The 23,464-nt window shown below is 42.9% G+C and overlaps 1 protein-coding gene across 3 annotated transcripts in view; it reads right to left on the bottom strand.

Annotated features, from left to right (window-relative positions):
• SH3KBP1 (SH3 domain containing kinase binding protein 1) overlaps positions 1-23,464 on the bottom strand; it is a 331,078-nt gene that overhangs the window by 278,088 nt on the left and 29,526 nt on the right. For 2 of the 3 annotated variants that reach the window (XM_040266529.1, XM_040266527.1), the window contains exon 2: positions 10,874-11,031. In XM_040266529.1, coding sequence (XP_040122463.1) covers positions 10,874-11,031 — 158 coding nt within the window. The remainder of the gene's footprint in view (positions 1-10,873; positions 11,032-23,464) is intronic. The other variant, XM_040266528.1, reaches the window with a different exon arrangement.

Below are 23,464 nucleotides of genomic sequence, written 5' to 3'. Positions count from 1 at the left end.
TTTCACTAGATGTAGAACTTGGAGTGAAAAGTCCTTTTTGTTCAGCACTTGAAAACGCTGTGCACTTCCTTCTGGACTGAATGATTTCATATTAGAAATCCACTGTCTTCCAAATCATTCTCCCACTATGGGTAATATGTTGCTTCTCACTCACTGCTTTTTGTCTAAAGACAAAAAGTTTTTAGAAGTTTGGTTATGATGTGTCTTGGGATAGATTTCTTTGAGTTTATCCTGTTTGAGTATTGCTCAGCTTCTTGATTCTAATGGCTTATCCCTTTGCCCAATTTGGGGAAGTTTTCAACCATTACTTCTTCAAATATTTTTTATTTCTAGAGTCTTCTCTTCTCCTTCTGTTACCCCAATGATACAAATGTTAGACCTAATGTTATTGTACCAAAGGTCTCTGAGGCTCTGTTCATTTTTTTTTTCAAGACTAGCTTCTATCTGTTGGCTGGACAACAGACAGATAGGGTACCCTAAGTTTTATTGATCTCTCTTCAACTTCATTGATTCTTCCTTCTGTCATTTCCATTATTAAGCTCATCCAGTGTACTTAATATGGTGATTTATTTTTCAGTTCTATAATTTTCATTTTTTAATATCTCTATTTTTTTGCTGAGATGTTCTAATTTTTTGTTTCAGGAGTGTTTGCAACTATTTATTAAAGCATGTTTCTGATGGTTGCTTCAAGATCTTTGGCAAGTAATTCCAACATCTTAGTCTTCCCGGTGTCAGTGGCTGTTGATTTTTTCATTGAAGTTCTAATTTTCCTGGTTCTTGGCATGACAAGTCACTTTTTATTGTATCTGAGGCATTTGAGCTATTATAAGACTGCATCCTATTTACATTTAGCAGGCACTAACCCTATTTAGATTAAGCATGCATATCCTGGGCTAATTTGTGGGCTATATGATGCTAGTGACAGTTAAGTTTCCAGAGCCCATGCAATGCTAGTCTGGTCTTCTTCATTTGTGTTACCTAGAGGTCACTCTGAATACCTAGGTGGCATTTCCTACTGTAGTTTTTTTTCAAACTTTGTGGAATGTGAATTCTAGTCAGATTCATTTATGTATTGGTCAGGATTTTGCTCAGGATCTCCTATATGAATCCCTTTCTCTAGCTCTCTCTTCTTCAAGATCCTCCCCACTATCTAGTGGAGAGGTTGAGGAATGTCACGTACCACTGCTGAGACCAGGGCAGGGCTAAGAGTCCAGACTTCCCATCTGGCATTCACTGACAACATGCCACTAGGGAAGGAGCCAAACGCCCCAGAAACAACTTGCTATCTGTATTTTAAGCCACACACTTAATGGCTCAACAACCTCCATTTATTATGTCTCACTTCTCTAAGTCAGAAGTCCAGGTCAGCTCAATTAGATTCTCTGCTCAGGGTCTCACAAGGCTAATATCAAGAATCCAACCAGGCTGAACTCTAGTCTCGAGACTTGGGAGGACAATCCACTTCCAAGCTCATTCAGGTTGTTGGCAGAATCCATTTTTTGCAGCAGTGGGTCTGAGGTCTCCATTTCCTTGCTGGCTACCAGCCAAGGTTTGCTCTCTGCTCCAATAAAGTGGCCTGTATTCCTTTTCACGTGGCCACTCCACCTTCAAAGTCACAACTCCTCCTCAAGTTTTCCAACTTTCTGATTCCTCTTCTTTCACTTGACAGAGAAATCTCTCTGCTTCTAATGGCTCAAGTGCTACAGTTAGGCCCACTTGGATCCCTCTCTTTTGGAAAGTCAATGGCACCATGTAACATAACACAACTACTAGAGTGATTGTTGTTGTTCAGTCGCTAAGTCGTGCCCAACTCTTCATGACCCCATGAACTGCAGCACACCAGGCTTCCCTGTCTTTCACTACTGGGATGACAGCTCATCATATTCATGGGTTCTGGAGATTCAGGAGTGGAATCTTGGGGATCATTCCTAGAAATTCTGCCCACCTTACTACCACTGGGTAGAAGACAGTATTTACTTCAAGGTTTAGTAGTCCAGAGTTGTTGCAATTAGGACGGATTAATTCTAATGGGCTCACAGAGAGCATTGTTTGCATATTTCTATGTTGTTTTTGTATTTGTAGTACACTTTTTAAAAAAAACAATTTCCAGCATGATTATGTTTCTTTATGTATTCATAAAGGTACTTTAGAAATAATAGTATTTTCAAATGTAGAACTTCAGCTCACAGGCTACCAAGCCATGGGCTTGAGAAAAGATACTAAAGAGAATGATACAATCAGTTCCATTGTACAAAAGGAGTGCCCAAGCTTTTTCAGGCAGCAAATCACCTGAACTTTAAAAAATTTTCCAAGGCTCCTATACCAACTGCTGCCCACTCCAAACTTCTGACAATACAGTGTGCCTGGAGCAGTGCCAGACTGGAGACTGACTGGTTTACAGTCCTGTATGGGACCCCCACAGTTCCCAAGTTTAAGTGTCTGGTAATGATCACAGAAATATCTTACATGGTTTAGGTTCTGATTGGTTAGAAAGCTAGAGGTTGAAACACATGATTTCAAAGTCCTTTTCCAACCTCAAATTCGATAATCCTGTCATTAAGAAAATAAGACTCCATTATGCATAATCACCAAGATCAACTGGGTCAGGGGACTGCTCTCCCTGAGTCACAAGACACCCCTACACACACACACAGACACACACACAGACACACACACACACACACACTTCCTGTGCTGCAACAGTGACAAAGGCTGAGGAATATGCCAACTGGTGTGGCTTTTACTGGTAACACATTTGTCTTCAATTACTCCAGACCCTTCCTGGAGTACCATTTCTTGTAACAGCATCTAACAGGCTCCAGTTGTCAGTTTTAAGATTTTGTTCTCTAAAAGAAAACTACATGTTGAAAGTTTCAACAAAAATCTGAGTTGGAACTGGTTGTGTGCAAGGCCTCCATGGATGGGGAACAACTAGATAGTCACACATCTGGGTTATTTACCATTCTTAGGAAAGACAACAAAGCTCCTCCTGAAAAGCATATCCTGAACACTGCAAAATAACAAGCTTCTTTACAAATGAGTAAAATGAAATATTTTCCTGAATTGCCTTACTTTCAGAATTCATAGGAAAAGAGAGTATCAGCCCAGAAATCCAGGCAAAGGTTGTTCTTTTGAGCTGAAATAGCTGATTTCTTAAGATAATTACTTAAAATGCAGAAAGCAAGTTCACAGCCACAATTCTGAATATAGAATAGCAACCTGGAAATCTCTACTTGATGTCCCTTGTAAAGTAACTTTGTAATTTTTTAAACTCAAGAATGGCAGAGTAACTGAGAGGTTTCTCTCAGAGTGGCACAAATGTGCACTTCCCTGGACACCTGGGGAAGGCAGGATGCAGTGGGTAATAATGGTGAGGGGTTTAATCCCACCAGGATAACTCGGACACCCAGAAAAGGCTGTCTGCTTGAGTTCAGGTTCCAAAGTTCTCTACTCCTCACTAGCTTGGAACTCGTTTAACCTTAAGATGCCTCAGTTATCTCTTCTAAAAAATGGGCATGATTAAAAAAAAAACTGGTACCTATGTCATAGGGTGGTGTTAAGAATTTAATGATATATAAAGCATGTAAAGGGCTGGGATTTTGTTTAAAGTATCTTTAATATTAATTTCTCGCTTTGATACTAATTTCTCATTTAAATGTTTTCTTCTCTGCAATCACCCTCTTTGTTTTTTCAGTCTTTTACTTTTACTGAGGCTTTCAATGGCTAAGTCAAAGATCTCTCTTGGTAAATGTCACAATGCACTTGAAAATATCTTTTGATATTGATTTCTAACATAATTCCACAGTGATTAGAGAACAGTCTCTGTATGATTTCAATACCTTTAGACTGTTACATTTTTGCACCTTGTACTATGTCCTTGGATATGTTCCAATGTCTCCTAGTTTACAGTCTATGGGAACTTGAATAGAATTTGTATCCTATTATTGTGTGAAAATTGTATAAATCTTAATTATGTTGAATTGGTTCAGATTGCTTTTCAGGTCTACTATATCCTACTTCTCTGTATATTCATTCTATTAACTTTTAAGAGTTTGATATTGAAACTCCAACTGAAAATCTTCATTTATTTACCTAAAAAAATTGCAATACATAGTAGAACTATATGTAACCTTGTTCTGTATTTTCCAAATCTCCTGTAAATTTTCATAATTTAAAAAAATTTAAAAAAAAGAACATGTAAAGGGCTTAGCCTCCTTCCTGCTTGGTGTAAGTGTTCAACAAATTTTAGTCCTTGTATGCAGATAGACATGGGCAAGATTATATACACAGAGCTAGGCAGCCAGCGAGCCTGAAAGAGAAGACAGTCATTATTATTCCATAAAGTAACCCAGCAATCAGGGCCAAAAGATAACTGTAGGTTCATTTAGCGTGTTGCAACAGAGCCGCCTGATGAATCTAGTCAAAACTTTCTCAAGTGGCATTTTAATCAGGCCCATCTTTTCAGAACAATGTCTAACATATGCTCTCCGGAGTACAGAATGACCAAAGGCCAGGTAACAGGAACTAACATTGTCCTCCTGAGGAAGAAGCTTCCTAGTAATACATGTTTTCATTTCATGCATCTCCTTTGCGCTCACAGTCTCCAGTCCCGGCCCATTGCAGATGGCCAGTAAAGGGTCCTTGAGGAGTATGACAGATTCCCCACACCCGAGGACATCACCACGATGCACTGTGAGCAGGAGGAGGCTGTGCATGCTAGGAAACACACCTGGAAAATTCCTGCCACCTTTCTAAGAGAGGTGAGTACCTTGAAGACAATATTCTAGAGACCTCACAAAATCAGTGGCCCTTGGGGAGAAAAAGAAAAATGTAATCAAAGAGATCTACTTCAGGGTTTCTGATATAGAACAGCAACTTGGAAATCTCTCCTTTATGCCACTTGTTGAAGTAAATGTGTGTGTTTTCTGAAATCAAGACAAGCAGAGTAAATATGAGCTTTGCCTCAGACTGGTGCAAACATGCAAAAGCCTCACCTTCCACCTCATCGATGAAAAAAATAATAATAACCATGTTCACCAACCACTTCACCTAAGTACAAAAAAGACTCTGGATACGCCAGAGAGAGATCTGAAACACCTAGCAGATGAAAGCTGGGGCAACGGGAAACCGAGCTGAAAACCGTTACATTCAGCATAAGACCTACAGCTACAAGTAAACACACTTCAGCCTTCGACAGAGGGGCCTGCAGCTGCAGCAGCGTGTGCTTCTAGCTCACATCCACCGACAGGCAGGGAGAGTGCACACTTCCTCACACACACAGCGACTTAAAGATCAACAAGCACGTTCTTTTTAACCCGTGCTGCAGCTTCCTGCTTTCTACTTGAGAGCCTGGGTCCCACTGCCCTTGACCTAAGGTCACCCCCTTAAAGCAAGCCAACCCTGCTTGGCGACCCAAGCCATGGGTTCAAGGCCTCTGCCTTTTGAGAGTCCTTTGGCCAATTGTGAAAAAATGTCTGTCTGTGGATACATGTCAGGAGAATTCAGAAAAAGGCTGATAAGAAGATCTTTGCTGGACTCAAATCCACTGTTGTCTGGCTCTGGTGTAAGGTTCCAACAAGGGGGACACTGGCCAGTAAATCCGACATGGGGGAAATGAACCCCTATGAAAGAGCCCACATCTGCCTCTCATGGGTGGCTATCTTTCTCTTCCATTTCAGGTCTCAGGAGGGCAGCCGTTATTTTTAAAAAATAAATAACTATGAGGATTTCATCCGTGTCTCCTACTATTATATCTCATATTACAGTCTATTGTGGTCTGTGCAGACAAAATATCCAAAACTTGGAAATGAAACCAAAAATGATCATTGTGTGAACTTTTAATGTCATGCTGATGTATTTTCTAATAAGTGTGACCCTGCCAAAGGGGTTATCTTATTCTCTCTGAAAATATATCCTAACTTAACTCACACTTTATTAGGGTATTTTACAATTCTATAAAATTCCTGGGATAATGTAGAAAAACAGTAAGATACTCCATTTTCTTTTTTTCTTTTCTGATAGAGATGATAGCCTCAGAGGTTAAGATTTTATTGTTCTCATCAGGTATATACTGCTCTATTTAACATGAATAACCAGCAAGGACCTACTGTATAGCACAGGGAACTCTGCTCAATGTTATGTGGCAGCCTGGATGGGAGGGGAGTTTGGGGAAGAATGGATACACGTATATGTATGGCTGAGTCCCTTCACTGTTCACCTGAAACCATCACAACATTGTTAATCAGCTATACCCCAATACAAAATAAAAACGTTTAAACAAACAAACAGAGAAAGATTTTACTGTCCTCTAAGACATGGGCTTCCCTGGTGGCTCAGCAATAAAGAAGCCTGCCAATGCAGAAGTTGTGGATTCGATCCTTGGGTCAGGAAGATCCCCTGGCAGAGGACATGGCAACCTACTCCAGTATTCTTGCCTGGGAAATGCCATGGGCAGAGGAGCTTGACAGGCTACAGTCCATAGGGTCGCAGGAGTTGGATACAACTGTGCGACTAAACAACAAAAAATGCATGAACCCATTTTGATCTTTTTTTAATTTTATTGAAGTATAGTTTATTTATAATGCTGTTTTTGCTTTGCTTTGCTTTGAATATTCCTTTTCTCATGGACTTTTTAATCAGTTCCCCACATCCTCACAGAGTCAGTTTTGTTATTCTGCTAGTTCTTTTGCTAAATGAGTTCAATAAAACTTTGACACATGCTCTCTACTGGCATGTTTTTGACAATCTAAGGAGTCTTTAATAGTTCATGGACCCAACAATCAAATCGTCCCTGGGAGATTGAGTTCTGTGCTTAAGGACACTTCAGCAGTCAAACTCAAAGGTCAACGATGTGAAGACCACCAGACTGAGGCACAAATGAGGCCCTAGATCCCCCCTCATAGAGGCCACAGATTTAAACAGAAAAACAAATATGTTGAAAGTGAGGGAGGGCAGCAATTCCACTCCTACATGTATATACATAAGAGAAATGAGTGCCTGTCTCCACAAAACACTCAAACTGGAAACAACCCAATGTGCATGTATAAGAAAATGGATAAACAAATTACAGCATACTCATAAAATGAGATACCATACGGCAAGAACAGATGATATACACATTTTGTTGTGTGAAAGTAGCCATATATACAGGAGTACATACTGTATGACTCCATTTACATGAAATTCAAGTATAGGCGAAACTAATCTATGATGACAGATTACTTATGAGAAGGGGAATGACTGGGAAATGGCATGATGGAACTTTCTAGAGAGACAGAAATAAAATTCATCTGGATGATGGTTACAGAGGCATGCACTTATATAAGAAATATCAAACTGTACAATTATGACAGAATTTTAGTCTATGTAAACTGCACCTTGAAAAATGAATAAAATTTTTTAAAAGAGAAGGGATCAAGAAAAATGTACTCTAAAAGAAGTGGGTGAGGAGAGAGGTGGGGAGAAGAAAGAGAAGAGGGATTCTAAAAGATTCTTCTTCCACATGTACAGTAAATCAACTAAATTAGAACTAACTAAATAAAAGAAAAAGAGGAACAAACCCAAAAGGCCATGGGGCCTGGTTGGGTACATTGATGGGCACCAAGAAATAGCCCAAGAGTTGGGGAAGCCCAGACAACTTTGTGTTTTGTTTTGTTTTTTAATTTTATCATTGCAAACCAGGCATCGTCTTAATGCCGGAGTGGTCAGACTGCAGGGTATTTTTCCTTGAAGAAATTGAGACAATACAGAGTTGAGGGTGGATACTGAATCCCCACACTTTACGGGAGCAGGTTCAACTGGGACACTGATTAACAATCTGATAAATGAATCAAGAAAACGCTTAAGATAAGCTCTCCAATGATGGTCACATTGGCATAAGGCACACAACTAAACAATGGGATACCACAATATTACGCAATTCTCTCTGGGGAAAAATGATTCTTAAGCTAAATAAGGCATGTGTAAACCTACTTTCAAAACTGTGAACTTATGCCAATATGATTATTACTACCTAAAGATGTATTTTCAGCTTCCAGAACTCTCTATGGCAGTGTTCTTTATTGTTCAGCTCTGCTGCATCCACCCACTGGATTTTCAATAATAGGCCTAAAACATTCCCAGTGGGTGAAGACTTGAAAATAGAATCAGCCATCTGAAAGAAGCGAAGTTTCTTTTTCTGCCAAATGTAACAGCCACAAGTGGTGTGGCCCCAGCCACTCCTGCCACATCCTCTCTGGCACAGGTAGACCAAGCGCCTCCCAAGCATGCGGCTTCCCCTCCCTGGAGGTGCTCAAGCCAAGGTGAGACAACTGTCAGGCAAGAGCAGGGGCTTTCAGGTCAAGGCCAGGGGAGAGAGTCCCTTCCTCCACCAGCAGTAGGGACAGCAGTAGGTGTTGGTAGGTGGCCGGCCACACGCTAAGTGACTTTGGCGCATGGTCTCCGTGAATCCTCAGAGGGCCCTGACGAGGTGGCCAGGCTCAGAAGGGACAGAAAAACAGATGGCACACTCAGATTAGGTAATCTGCGATGGGAGGCATAAAGAGACTTTTACAAAGTAGGTGAAGGAGAGAGACTCCGAGGCAGGAGCTGAGGGCTAGAAACAAAGGAGCCCCAGGTCTACTGAGATGATGCAGGGAAAGGAATGTAGAAAAACGATTTGGTGGGAGCAGCCACCATCTTGCAGAGGGACACGGCTGAACATGGGCCAGCCTGGGGCGGGGAGCCAGCGGGATAAGCCCTGATGTCACTGGCCTCCCCTCTGCCTCAGACATCTCCCACCAGCCTCCCCTTGAGACAGAGCCTGTGGGCCATGCTGGCCTGGCCCAAGGCCCAGAGGTGCAGAGGGGCAGACAGAGGCCCTGGCAGGGGAGCAGGATCTCAGTGACGAGCTCCTGCTCCCCAGCACCCCTGGGGCTCTTCTCGAGCATGCCCTCCCTGCCCTGGTGCCCACTAGCTTCCACAAACACTTATGATGCCCCACTATCCCTGAGTAAAGGCTAAGTTCAAAGTTTCTGAGTCTGTAGATTAGTGGTTTGGAATAAGCCAAGGACATAATAAGGGGCTTCTCTGGTAGCTCAGATAGTAAAGAATTGGCCTACAATGACCCAGAAGACCCAGGTTCCATCCCTGGGTTGGGAAGATCCCCTGGGAAAGGGAATGGCTACCCACTCCAGTATTTTTGTCTGGAGAATCCCATGGACAGACAAGCCTGGCAGGCTACAGTTCATAGGGTCACAAAGAGTTGGACATGATTGAGCAACTGAAAGAAAGCAAGAACACAGTAAAGGCTCTCAAAACAGGGCCCACCTTCTAAACTAGACCTGAAGTCCCTTCTTCACATGGTCCTCCCCTCCTTCCCCGGATCCTCCCTTCCTTCCCCTGACCCTCCCCTCCTTCCCTTGATCCTCCCCTCCTTCCCCTGGTCCTCCCCTCCTTCCTATGGTTCTCCTCTGTAACTCCTTCCTCCTCCATCTTCACGCAAGCTGTCTCTTTTATCCAGAAAAGTTCCCCTTTCAACTCAAAATTTGGCTCAATGCCAAGGATGGTCCTTGCCCCCAAATTGGGGTTTAGCTGGGAAGGGCAAAAGAATTCACCCTCGTTCACTCATCAATAGACTCAACCCCTGGGGCCCAGATGTGAAGCTGTTCTCCTCTTAAAATGGGAGAGACAGGGCTGCCAGGTCCAACGATAGTCCAAGAAAAAAAGTCTATCCTCCCACCACTGTTCAGAGTAAGCAAGGCTTATCAGCCTGGAACCCATCAAGCTCTCCCCAGCTTTCTGCACACCAAGGAGAAAGAGCACGAGAGAGGTTAGTAGGATCCTCTGAGGCAAGATCTTGAAGAAAGATGAAACTGGGTTTCCATTTGTTCTACACTGGGTTGGGGGGGTGAGGGTTACCGTTAGAGGGCCCAGGGGGTGAAGCCTGGAGCATCTCACTGTGTTTCCTCAACAACTCCGCCCATGTCGCTCACGTGGCTCTTTGATGGGGGCACCTGCTTCTCTGGGCTCAGCACCCCCCACACCACCTGCTTCCCGACGGCCCCAGGTCTCAGGCATGGTCTGGTGCCCCCGGAACTACAGCAGGGGCCCTGGGGACTCCTGCATGCCACCCTCCCTACCAAGAACAGGCCTGTCTAGCCTGGCACTGGGTGGGAAGGTTACGGTCCAAGGACTTTTTAGACCCACATGGTATTTCCCACTGGGATCAGCCCGCAGGTGATCCGTTTTTAAAGCTAATTCCAACTATTATTTACAACTGCATGGTATGAACTTTCTCAACATGACTGAGTTATTCAATACATTTTTTCGTAATTAACCCTTTGGCAAAGGCCATCATTTTCAAAACGTTACTAGAAAAAAAAAATTTTACTCAGTGCTTCATGACCACAAAAGAGGAAAGGAAAATAACGTTTTTCCTATCAAAACAGCAATATGATGTAAAGATGGAAACATGGCACAATTGGAATTCTGTGTTTAGTTTGCTGCTTGATTTAAGTGGTCAAAACTGAGTTTCACCTTCATCTCAGATGGGATAGAAAAAGGCAAGAGTCTTTGAAACTATCAAAGCATACACACAATTAAAAGTAAAACAAGTAAAGCAAGTAGATAAACTTTACATTTTTCTAGCGTTGTCTAAGTGATACACAGTTTGGAAAGTGAACATCCTGGGCCTTAAAGAAAGTGAATTCAAAACAAGTATCCCCCTATATCAAGGGCCAAGCTCTATGTGCTCTTCTCGACAGCACATGAGATGTCAAGCTGTCAACTCCTCCCCTGGCAGGGTCCCCGGAAATTCCTCCTCAAGTGCCCCCACACCTTTGGCCAGTAGAACCCACATAGGAGACAGGAAAAGGGGTTTTCGCTTTGTACTCACTCTTACAAAGTTGTCAGGGAACAAACCTCTCCTGCCATTGATCTGTCCCTCCCACCAGCCTCCATCCTCCTTCCTGATGTTGGTGATGATCTCACCCACGGTGATCGTCAGCTCATCGTCGTGCTGGGCCTGGTAGTCAAACTCCACTATGGCCTCCACTGGAAGGAACAGGGACCAAAAAAGAAGAAGAGCACTTTAGATCGGATGTTGGAGAAATCCGAAGCCGGCAGCACTGGACAGTCAGGGAAGTCCTATTAAAGGGGCTTCCCCTCTACCGATTCTTAAAATAACAGGGCCACCCACAGCAGCCTGACTTTGGTTAACCTGAGGCCTGTAGCACAGAAGCCACAAAGTGCTGGTCCGTGGTCAGGCACCAGCAGAGTGACCTACAGGTCTCAAGACCAGCGGGGACTTCAGAGGGGAAACACACAATGACAGAAGGAAGACAACCCTGGCCCACCACCCTGCCCCCAGACACAGCCCAGCACCATTTCCCCAGGCGCAGAGACTGTGGGCCACGGCAGCTGCAAGTCTGGCTCTCGGGTGCCCCCTCTCTCGTCAAGACCAGGTGAGGCTAACCTCCCAGCCCGAGCTGTGCAAAATGTGGGTGATGATCATTCCCATGCTACAGAGATAATGCCTGCCTCTCACCGACAAGAAGATGGCTGCTTAGGCAGCAATACCGTTTGCAACTGTTCTCCCAGCTCACGGTGATTTTGTACACACAGTAATAAGTGGAGGCAAAAAACGAGGCAGAGAGGTCTTCTGGTACCCATGCAAATTAACAGAGCCAATCAACCCAGAGGTTGACTAATTTATCCACACACAGATTAAACAGTTCATCTGCTCTTCAGGGTTCACCTCAGGCCCACCTCAATCTCCTGTCCTTTGCCTTTTTTACTTGCAGCTTAATCTGAAAGAATGAATAAATGGATGGATAGACAGATGAACAAAGGGTGAATGAATAAATACAAGGGTAGTAAAAATTAGGTGAAATCACAAGTGGTGAATTAGCAACTTAGAAATTACAGTAAAAGAATAGAAGAGGGACTTGTCTGGTGGTTCACTGGCTAATACTCTACACTCCCAATGCAGGGGGCCTAGACTCTAGCCCTAGTTAGGGAACTAGAGCCCACAAGCTGCAACTAAGACCCAGCATAGCCAAATAAATAAATTAAAATAAATTTTTTTTAAAAGAGTGGAGCATATGTACACCTATGGCTGATTCATGTTGATGTTTGACAGAAAACAACAAAATTCTGTAAAGCAATTACCCTTCAATTAAAACATAAATAAATTTTTTAAAAAAGAAAAAAAAGAATGGAAAGTTAAATGACCTCTGTAAGGAACCCATATATAAAAATGAACTCAAAATGGATCATTGGTCTAAATGTAAGAACTAAAACCATAACATTTTGATAAGAAAGCACAGGAGAAAATCTTAATGATCTTGGGTTTGGCAAAGATTTCTTCAATAGAATACTAAAAAAAGGGCAAATGACTTTTACAAGTTTAATATACAGGGGTAGGTTTTCCGGGAAAAAGGCTGGTAGGTGAATGGGCTCCTTGTCAAATACATTTTGCATATATATCCATTGGGGATAAATTCCTAAAGTGTTTCCAGATGAAACAAGCCCATCCACCCAGACTGGTGTGCTCATCTCATCCACTTGTAATGTCAGCTAACCCAGACAGTTCATAAGCAACTCAGAGCAGAATTTCCTTTCCTAGATTATTTTTTCATTGCAAAATTAGCTGGCTGACTGTGCTGTCATAAATCTGCCCAGGTTGAAGTTGACTTGTGAACCATTTTCATCACTTATCAACAGAAAGGAAAAGTGTAAGAGCACAAGGCAACCTTTTCAGATTTCTCCTGGTTCCTGACAAATACAAAGGCAGAAACACTCCAATTTTCTTGTATCATATCCTCACACCAGCAGTTAAAATGAGCCACCATAACAATCAGAACGAGATCGATCAAAAAGCAGCTTTCTTCAAATTACCTAGACAAGGATCTACTGAGGCTGTGCTATCAGAACTGAGATTACAGTAACCACCATTTATGTCCCAGACACTTTCCCTGCATTATCTCACTTAATCCTCTGATGCCCATCTTCCTAATTAAAGAACCTGAAGCAAAGTAGTTAAGCTTATTTTCTGAGCCAGTGCTCTCCAAACTGAGATGAACTCACTACTTGAGGAATTAGTTGACAAGATGAAAAAAAAAATGAGTTCATTCATTTTTTAATTTTAAAAAGAGAAAAATTCAACATCTCTAACATTCCATTTGCAGAATGACACTGGCTCCTTCATCCAGCCTCTAGGTCAGGCAGTCAGGGATGCTCCAAGGGCACAGAGCAGCCTGCAGGACAGCTGTCTCCCTTGACAAGAGCGGCTGCCAGAGTCAGCACCAGCTTTCAGCTTCACGGGCACCCCACAGTTCTGAGAGGCTTCTTGGTAGAGCCTCTGTATGACTATTACCCCTTTTAACTAAAATCACCCTCACTAAATGGATGAGAGGCTTGAGAAGAGTTTGTAAAGAAAATAGGGGTTGGAGATAATATTCAACACATGACCATGCCAACAAACAAACATGGAGGTGTTGATACTTCAGTCCCTAGGTGGGAGCTCTTTGTCAGCCATGTTAGGAGGCAAAGACAAGGACCAGCCAATCACCACAACACACTCTGAGTTATCATGACAATTTGTAATTCGGGTTTTCTCCTACTCTTGATATAGGTTTGCTGCTGCTGCTGCTAAGTTGCTTCAGTCGTGTCCGACTCTGTGCGACCCCATAGACGGCAGCCCACCAGGCTCCCCCGTCCCTGGGATTCTCCAGGCAAGAACACTGGAGCGGGTTGCCATTTCCTTCTCCAATGCATGAAAGTGAAAAGTGAAGTTGCCTAATTATAATATGGAACTATTGGGATTAGCAAGTTATTTAAAATGATGTACCTGAGCCATGAAGACAAATGTCTTCACTTTTTACCAATGTCTAAAATCATACAATAGTCAGTCTTATGTTTTCCAAAAGTTCATTAAACCTAATAATAAATGTTTAGAAGCTTCTTTGGGGTTGTCTTAATCAACAAGTACAGCAATACATTTATATATAATCTATAAATAAATACATATATGGAGATAGTAATTTTTTAAATAACAGGTATTATTCTTTTTCACAAGAACAGGATTGGAACACTGACCTAGGCTCCACAAGGCTGATCCTATTGCAGTACTTAGAGATGAAAACTCATAGTTTTTTTTTTTCTTTAATTTTTTGATGCATATCATTTTTAAAGTCTTTATTGAATTTATTACAATATTGCTTCTGTTTTATGTTTTGGGGTTTTGGGCCGTGAGGCATGTGAGTTCTTAGCTCCTTGACCAGGGATCAAACCCTCACCCTCTGCAGTGGAAAGCAAAGTCTTAACCACTAGACCACCAGGGAAGTTACCACTCATAGCTTTTCTGATGGGGACAGAGTATCGCCCAAAGCAGAGTTGGGGGGAAGCAACCCATGGGACCTGCCTGACGGAAAGGGGGAAGGAAGCTGCTCAAGGGTCCATCTTGATGCTAAATTGAAACGGTGCGTACTTTGGGAACTCAGAACCCCATCAACTTCAAGAACACAACTGTGCTTCTTCTTTCCTAAACAGCAAGTCTCATTTTCTGCCTTCTCCACACTGGCTTTATCAAGGTAAAGCTGGAAGAGGACAAAGGGATCTGCTTCAAGAAGATGAATCCAAAGAAATAAACAGCTGCTGCCTGCTGTTGAAAATTGGAGAGAAGCATAGCCTGGTTTTCCTTCCATCTCCTTCTTAGGAGGAGTCCAAGAAGAACACAGCTTTACCAATGGCTGCTAGGAATAAGGCTGAGAATGAGGGACTGGGGGCTCAGGGATCTATAAAGCATAACTGAGTAATTTTTAAGTCTTCCAACATCCTATTGAGCTGGTCTTTCCTGAGTTACCCTTCCTTTAAAGTCTCAGACACTTAATCTCATGCACTCTGCCTTCCTTCGGGACCCAACCAGACTCTGGCTGGCCCCTTTCTGGTTCATGTGGCCCCCGAGCCTCCCTGGGCTCTGGCACTGAGGCAATTCCATGCTGTGGTGGCTGCATGTGTGTCTTATCCTCCCAGTAAGCCTCTAAATACCTTCTGGGTACAGATGTCCCTTAGTTCTGCCATGGTCCCTATGAGCACCCATGACGTACAGTAGGTACTCAACCAAGCTGTGAGAAACCAATGGCTCAGCTTGCATTTGCATTTTATAATGGCAGATAGTTCTCTGCCCAACAAAGATGCTACTAAAATGCCAAGTGTCAATCACATTTTTGCAAATTGAGTCAGATCTTCGGTGCACGAAGGGAGCTTGCTATTTAAAGGATCCTGTGGTTAATTCTTTTGTAACATGAATAATCACTTCCTGCTTTACCTTTCCTGTCAAGAAGAATTTTTACATATCAAGTTTCTCTAAGAGGAGGAAACCTATGTATGGCTTTGTTAAGAGCTCACAAAACATGCGGTTATGTCTCACCTACCCCTTTTAAGGGCTCTTTCAATGTCCCTTGTAAAGCCTTTGAAAGGTTTAGAACTTCTGCTGTCCACTAAACTGTCACTTGCCACGTGTAGCTATTGAATACTTGAAATATGGTTCGTCCAAATTGAGATGTGCCATAAAATACACAGCAAGTGGCAAAAACTTATTAGAAAAAAAAAGAATGCAAAATATCTCATTAATTTTTATATTGATTGTATGTTGAAATGATACTATTTTAGATGTGCTAGGTGAAATTATTCAATTTCAAGTATTATTCAAATAAAATTTACTTGTTTCTTTTCCTTTTCTGAATGTGGCCACTAGAATATTTAAAATCACATACGCAGCCAGTATCATATTTCTATTTTAGAGAGACACTTTAGGATAACACTCAGCAGACAGGATCTCTAGATCTCACAGAGCACAAACACAGTCAAAATATGCACAGGAGCCCATGAGAAAGTCTGTGGCCCTAAAACCCATTTCCTTGTCTTCAGGAAGCTGCCACTAGGAGAAAACCTGACCTAAGTTTTTTTTTTTTTTTTTAAACAGTACCCTTTGGGAAACTACCTCTGGGCATGAGCACAAAATTAAAACATTAAGCTAAATAAAATATATCAGAGGTATAATTAGGCCAACAGTAAACAAAATCCCGTGTTTAAAGACACCATAAATTATAAAACTTAAGGACGTCTCCCTGTCAGAAAATACCACTCTCCAGCTGCCTGCGGTGCCAAAAGCCAGCCTCCACACGTCTGCTAAAGCTACCATCGCTGCAAAAGCCAAATCTACAGTTAACCTGAGTGCACAGAAAGACAGAAGCAGAGCCAGAGGAGATAAGAGATCTGCTTCGAAAGGCAAAACCTCCCCATCTCCGCCTTCAAACCTGCTGGGATGTCTCCTCCCACAAAAGATGAAATGGGTGTTTTTAACTGTCGGTTGGCTAAACCAGCTGCCAAGCAGCTTCTCACAGCGACCAGCTTCTCACGGTGGCGGTGGGGTTTCGGGGCCCCCGCTCCGTGGCCGGCCCCTCCCTACCTCTGCGCTGAACTCGATCTGGGTGCTAACCACGCCCTGCCAGCATTCGAGGGCGGCTGGCTCCAATCAGACAGCGAGCTCCCGCTGGGAAAAGCCCAGCTCCTTTTCAGGACTCCACCTCCCTCGCCCAGCATCAATTTGTGTTCCAGCCCTCTGACTGAAGAGAACAGATAAAAATCAAGAAGTACTTTTTCACCAAGAAAGTTTTCACCAAAAAAGATCACAACTGCCAGTCATTAGAGATAGAAAGAACACGAGTTATCATCTTATCACACCCTTTTCTTAACTTTACAGATGAGGAACTGAGGCCTGGAATGGTCCGTGACCAAGGCTTACAGAGCTAAATAATGGCAGCAGCATCAAGACTAGGATTAAGCTCTCCTGCCTTACTCTCCAGGTGAGAGAAGGGAAAACAGAAAGTTAAAAAAGGGAGGGGAAAACTGAGACCAGTAATGTACACACTTCCACAGCACTGGCCTTTTCTCTTTCTTTCTTTCACCTAAAGCATAGTTAACAGGATACCCAGAAAAAATTTCACCAGCCAGGAACATATGAGAACCTATGTTCAAATCTACAGATACAGAAAACAGATGACTGGTTGCCTAGGGCTGGAGTGGGAACCGGGCCTGACTGCAAATGGCTAGGAGACATCTTTAGCTGGGGACAGATATGTTCTAAAATTAAATTCTGGTGGCAGCTTCACAATGCTATAAATGTATTAAAATCATTGAATTGTGTACTTTAAAAGGGTAGAATTTAATACCTCTACATAGTTTTTAAGAAGACAGTCTGTGTTGTGTGAGTTTTGGAATTTATGATGGCAGAGATTTGCTCATCAAGGTGGTTGCCTGTGTGTGTCCCAAGGAAAAACCACTGCCCACCCAGGAAGGAGAAGCCATTTGGGGAACTTTCCCCTCCCCCAGGAGATACCATCAGATGGGACCGTCCACCCACAGGCCGGCCCTGCCCTCTGCCAGCACAGGACTCAACTACCTCGCACAGCAGCTGTGACAAAGGCTGGAACGGGCTGCAGCAGATCCCCGAGCAGGGCCCCTAGATGAGGCGGGGACTCCGGGGCTGACTGGTTGCCATCTTTCCCAGACTTGAGCCTCCAGTTTTTTCTTCCACCCTATAAACCAGCCCATGGCCTTTCAGTAAATCCTCTTCCCTATTTTAGTGAAAGGAGAATTGGTTTCTGTTGCTTTCAGCCAGAGAACCCTAAAGAGTACATTCAGCATCAACTTTTTAAAAAACTTTTTTGCTGCCCCAAGCCGCATGTGGGATTGTCCTTGAGCTAAGATCAAACCTGTGCCCCCTGCAGTGGAGGCGTGCAGTCTTAACCACTGGAACACCAGGGAAGTCCAAGCATCAAGTTTTTAATAAACAGACTCTTCCCAACACAAGTGTGCATGAGGCCCAGTTCTCATCAGCTCATGCTTTCTCGGCAGAATCTGGGCTGAGGGTCTGGGGACCTGCACTTCCTGGGTGAGGACCTCAGGCACCACAGGGACTTTCAAGTCCAACAAAGCTGACCTTCACACCAGCCACCTTTTGCTTCAGTGTCTTTACAAACACACCACTAAGGGGCACCAAGCCAACAAGTGGGTCATGCCTAAGGCTTGAAACTTACAAATTGTGCACTAGCGCCCCCAAGGAAGAGATGCTCAGAACACAGACCTCAGTGAACCAAGAGCCACCGGGCTTGAACTCTCTCCCTGGGTAGCAGCCCGTGGCAACTCCCAGAACCCGGCATCAGCAGGGAAGTGGTAAAGCGATGAGATGAGTGGTAAAGTCAAGATGGGAAAGAAGAAACCCAGGTGGGAGAGATAAACGAAGGCACAGCCTTGAGAACACCTGTCACGCAGCTTTCTAAGATGGCCTGAGGAACCCCAGCCTCCCAGCCCATCTCCCTGCTCTTGTCACCTCTGCCTAGGCGTCTTTACAGAGGATGTGAGGAAGAGGAGAAAAAGCACAGGATTTGGAGCCTAGGATGCCCAGGGGTGAATTCCAGCTTGGACATTCAGTAGCTGTGTGACTTGAGGCCAAATACCTTGCTTGAGTTCATTTCCTTTGTGCTTAAAATTGAGAGATGATCTCCCTTCCAGATCATTGTGAGGCAGAGGGATGATGCCTGTGAACTCCTGTACACAGAAGCTGCTCCATGAATGACAGCCACTAGTCCTATGGGCCCTGATGCTGTGAGGGTTTCCTGGGCCCATCTTCCCAGTCTGCCCCCTGGAACGGGAGCCCTTAAAGGACAGATCTGACCATTCCCTCCCCTCATCTGCTTCTCTGGCACTCGTTATGTGCTCAGCAAATGTTGATGATTGAGTACGTCTGGAGGAAGTGTCACCCCTAAACCAGAGCTTATCACTCGGCACAATGAAACACAGTTGCCACTGGGAGCCTAGTTGTTAGGCCAGAAGGCTGGAAAAAGTCAAAGATCAGGATGACTGGACAGACACAGAACAGGAACCGTGCCCTGGGATCAATCTCGACTCTATGCTCCCCCCTGCCATGACAGGACCACTGCTCCTGACAGTAGAGGGGTGCTGAATTCAAGCTGAGAATGGGGTACAGGGCTGTTCCCTCAGTGGGGAAGTGCTTCACAAAGCCTTGCAGCCTGCACTAGGAAGCCTTCACCTCGCCAGGGCCTCAACCAAGAAGCTGAGAACAATGAGTTATTAAACACTTCCCGACTAAAATTAACCCTTGCAAACCTCATGCACAGCTCTCTTAAGAACATGCATTTGACAGATGGGATAAGAATACCTTAGACAGAAAAAGCCTCTTTAAAGGAAAAAGGAAACAGAGAAAGTATGCAGGTGGTTTGGCAGGTTAAGAAAAAGAGAGACTAAATACAATTGATTAGAGTTAGATAAGCCTGTACAAAGAAGGATTCTGTGTAACAATTATGGAGGGGAAAATAAACTGCATCGTAGAGCACCAATTTAGTAAAAAGCCAGCTAAGTCAAAATGACTTAGTCACCTAAAACAGAAACTTTTTTAAGTAAAAGAGAGAAAGCACAGGAATATTGCTCTACATAAGTATTTATAAAGTTTTAAGTAATAAAATGGCTTGAGGATAAGTAGAGATGGTATTTTTCCCTGGACTTTATAATGACAGCCTGGTTCTCGGACTCAAAGGAGACTCGAAGCTAGGTGCCTGATTAGAGTGTGATCCCCCATGCTTCTCAGTGAAAAAAATCCGAAAAGTTTGAGTCCAACCAAAATGTAAAAGAGAAGAACAAACGGTCAGATGTCTGCTTTTACTACGTATTAACCAGAGATTCTGTAAAATAAAATAATTAGAAGATATTTCTTTTCCCCCAACACCCAGTCATTTCAGGAACCAATTTTACTCAACAGATCCTACATAGATGGTTGAAACACCATTATGGATAAGGTATCTAAAAGGTTTGCTTAAAACTTCTTTATTAAAAATGAATTCATAGAACCCTGTAGTGAAAGATTCTCTGTGAGGACTGTAAAAGAATACACGACGGGGCAGACGGGAAACTGGCTTTAAAGTTGGACACGTGTGAAAGAAAAAAGGCAGAAGCCTTTCCGCTGATGTCAGTGTAGCTAAGCTGAATCAGCTTTAAGAGGCAAGAATGTTTAGAAGAGTGGAGAACAAGGTCAAAAGGAGGGAAGTGAAGAAGATTCCAGAGAAAAACATGGTCAGTGTGGTCGGGGGGTGGGGGTGGGGAGAGTGGGCACAAGGACTGAGTCACTGCCTGGCCCTCTATTAACAAGAAATACCCTGTCTGGGAAGGGAGAAAGCAGAGAGGGAAACCACAGACAGTCTTTTTGCTTCCCTTCCCAGCAGAGTTAGTGCCCCTTTTCAGGCTTTTATACCCCAGGTATCATAATCCTGCTAAGAGCCCCTAAAAGGCAGAAGAGAAGTGTAAAGCTGAAGCTGTGGGTCTTCTAAAAGAAAAGTCACACTGCCCAATGCATCTTCCTGCCTCAAGCGCTGAGCTGACTGCTTGACCCTGCCAGGCACTCAAGAAATGCTTGTTGTTGAGGGGAGAAATTTACCAGGATGATTTTGTCAAGAAGCTGAGAATCCAAGAACATGGGATCTGAGACAAATGCACAGGGCTGAGAGCAGAAAATAACAGCACAACAGCAGCTCTTCAAAGCAATCTAGAGTTTCAAACTGTCAAAGCATAACTACTTTGAACTCCCCAACAGCCAAACGGGATATAAAACCTAGAGCATTTATAACACCATAACATGTAGGTTACTTGGGCTGTTGCATCTCATGGTTTCATACATGATGTTATATAGTAATTCTGAGTCTATCAACAGTAACTACTGTTCAAATCTTTTTGATTGGCATGTTTAATAGCAGGGCAACAATTTGAACTTAAAGTTGCTAGTCAAGTATCCACTCGGCAAATATTCTTAATCAACTAAAGTATACTTTGCCACAGTATCAGAAAACCACTTGGTAAGTATGCATCTAGACAGATTAACAAAAAACGGAAGTAGAGCTAAAAACCAACATTTCTTTGTTTTGAAGGTTATAAATTAAAGCTGGACAAACAAAATAATACCTAAATAAACTGGACTGAGGTTTAAAACTATGGAAACCTTTTCCAAAACTGAAACATGAGGTTCATAAAAATAAAAAAACTAAAAGGATCAACAACCCCATATCAACAGACTTCTAGGATGACTTGAGTAGACCAATGTGTAACTTTTTTTTCAGAAATAATTACATTTAGTCGTTAGACATCATTAAAAAAAAAAAAGCCAGGTAACCTTGGAGAAATGGCTGATTTCAGGTCTGGGGCAGGAAAGATGACAAGCCTGAAACATCTTATCAGACAAACATCATGTCAAACCAAGGAAGCCATGAGAGATTAATAAAGTCGTGTCTAAAGGATTCAGAACTGAATGAGAAAAGGACACAAGTGAGACAATATGACTATCAGTAAGAAGAACTGCAGTGGACTGAAACACATCAAACAGGTTTGATGCCTCAAATTGATATATGTTATGTGAATCTATGTTTTAGAGTGATTTTTTTTTTCAATCAAAGCTAGGGAATCAATTCCTATTCTGAAAAGTGGTAAATTCAGGGAAAGAACCAAACATATATCCTGCTTTGCCCATATGAATTCAGGATAACTAAATTGTTGATGAGGAGAAATTTCTCTTTACAGGCATATTCTAACTAATAAATGAAGAACGAATGAGAGAATTAGACAATCGACATTTTGCAACATGTAGTGTAATCAGGGACAAGGGCAATGCTCACTAACGGCTGCTAATGTTACAAAAAGGGAGACAACCAGGCTTTGAGAGCCTCACGATGGAAGTACACATAGTCCCATGAAGCACGCTGGCCAATGAGGGTAACAAACCTAAGTCAAATCAACATCTGGATTTACTGTCAGTTGATAGGGAGGACAGGAAGATGGTCAATGGCTCCCGAAAGTACAGTCAACAAAACCCAGACTGTAGGAAACTTCACAAGCAAACTCTTCAACAACAACAACAAAATTGTAAAGGAAAAAAGAAAAGATATGGGAGAGCCTAGATTAAAAGAGCCTGGAGAAGAAAATGGCAACCCAGTCCAGTATTCTTGTCTGGAGAATCCCATGGACAAAGGAGCCTGGCAGGGTACACTCCATGAGGTTGCAACAGTTGGACTCGACTTAGCGACTAAACAGAGAGAGAGAGAGATTAAAAGAGACTCGGGGACAAACAACCAATTAGAAAGTTCAGACCTTTCAAAATCAAACAAATGCCTTTTGAAATATTTTAACTATGTGTAATAACTCACCATTTGGACTGGATGCCCGATGATAAGAAAACACTGTTAGTTATTGTAGGTGTAAAAATGATATTATGATTATGGTTTTGAAAAGAATCATTATCTTTAAGAAATACATGCTGAAACACTTCCGGATTGTTAAAGTGCTCTAAATATGCAAGGAGAAGAACAGTATTCTACACTGAGCCTAAGAGAAAAACCGAAGATAAAAATCTTAATGATGGTGTAATCTACGCTGGTGTAATCAGTTGTTTCATAAGTGATTCAGCTAACTGTGTTACACACAGCAAGGCACCTGAAAAGGGAGATGTCTGTTATAAAGGCAACAAGTCACTAAAAGTGTATGTGTGTGTACCTAAGGTTGTTATCAATGGCACTGTGTGTGTGTGTGCTGTGCTCAATCGAGTCTGACTCTTTGCGACCCCATGGACTGTAGCCCGCTAGGCTCCTCTGTCCGTGGGATTCTCCAGGCAAGACTACTGGAGTGGGTTGCCATTTCCTCCTCCAGGAGATCTTCCCAACCCAGGGATCGAACCTGGGTGTCCTGCATTGGTATCCGGGTTATTTACCACTGAGCCATCTGGGAAGCCCATTAAGGGCGCTGCTGCTGCTGCTGCTGCTAAGTCACTTCAGTCGTGTCCGACTCTGTGCGACCCCATAGACGGCAGCCCACCAGGCTCCCCCATCCCTGGGATTCTCTAGGCAAGAACACTGGAGTGGGTTGCCATTTCCTTCTCCAATGCACTAAAGTGAAAAGTGAAAGTGAAGTCGCTCAGTCGTGTCCGACCCTCAGTGACCCCATGGACTGCAGCCTACCAGGCTCCTCTGTCCATGGGATTTTCCAGGCAAGAGTACTGATTAAGGGCACTAAGTATCTACAAATATTTTTAAATAAACAATTAAATCAAAAGTATTTTCTCTTTTTAGTGCTATACTTTATTCTCTGTGAATAATTTATAACCAAACTGGTGATTATCTCTCTGTAAGACATGCTTTATAAGAGAAATCTCAAGGCAGCTTGTATGTAAACTGTTTACCTTGGAGGGTATACATACAATATTTAATCCTAATTGCTTTGTTAAGGTACACTTTCAGCTACTTAAAAACTACAATAAGCAACAAGCACAATCAAATGTATGCTTGCGTCTACAAGCATGGACCTCCAGAAAAAGCTTCAAGGCAACCTCTGGGAACATTTTCTTAATTTGAACCTTTTTTTTTTTTTT

The sequence above is a fragment of the Oryx dammah genome, unplaced genomic scaffold, assembly GCF_014754425.2.
Source record: "Oryx dammah isolate SB20612 unplaced genomic scaffold, SCBI_Odam_1.1 HiC_scaffold_23, whole genome shotgun sequence".
NCBI classification, from domain to species: domain Eukaryota; kingdom Metazoa; phylum Chordata; class Mammalia; order Artiodactyla; family Bovidae; genus Oryx; species Oryx dammah.
This window is presented reverse-complemented; position numbering and strand designations above follow the sequence as displayed.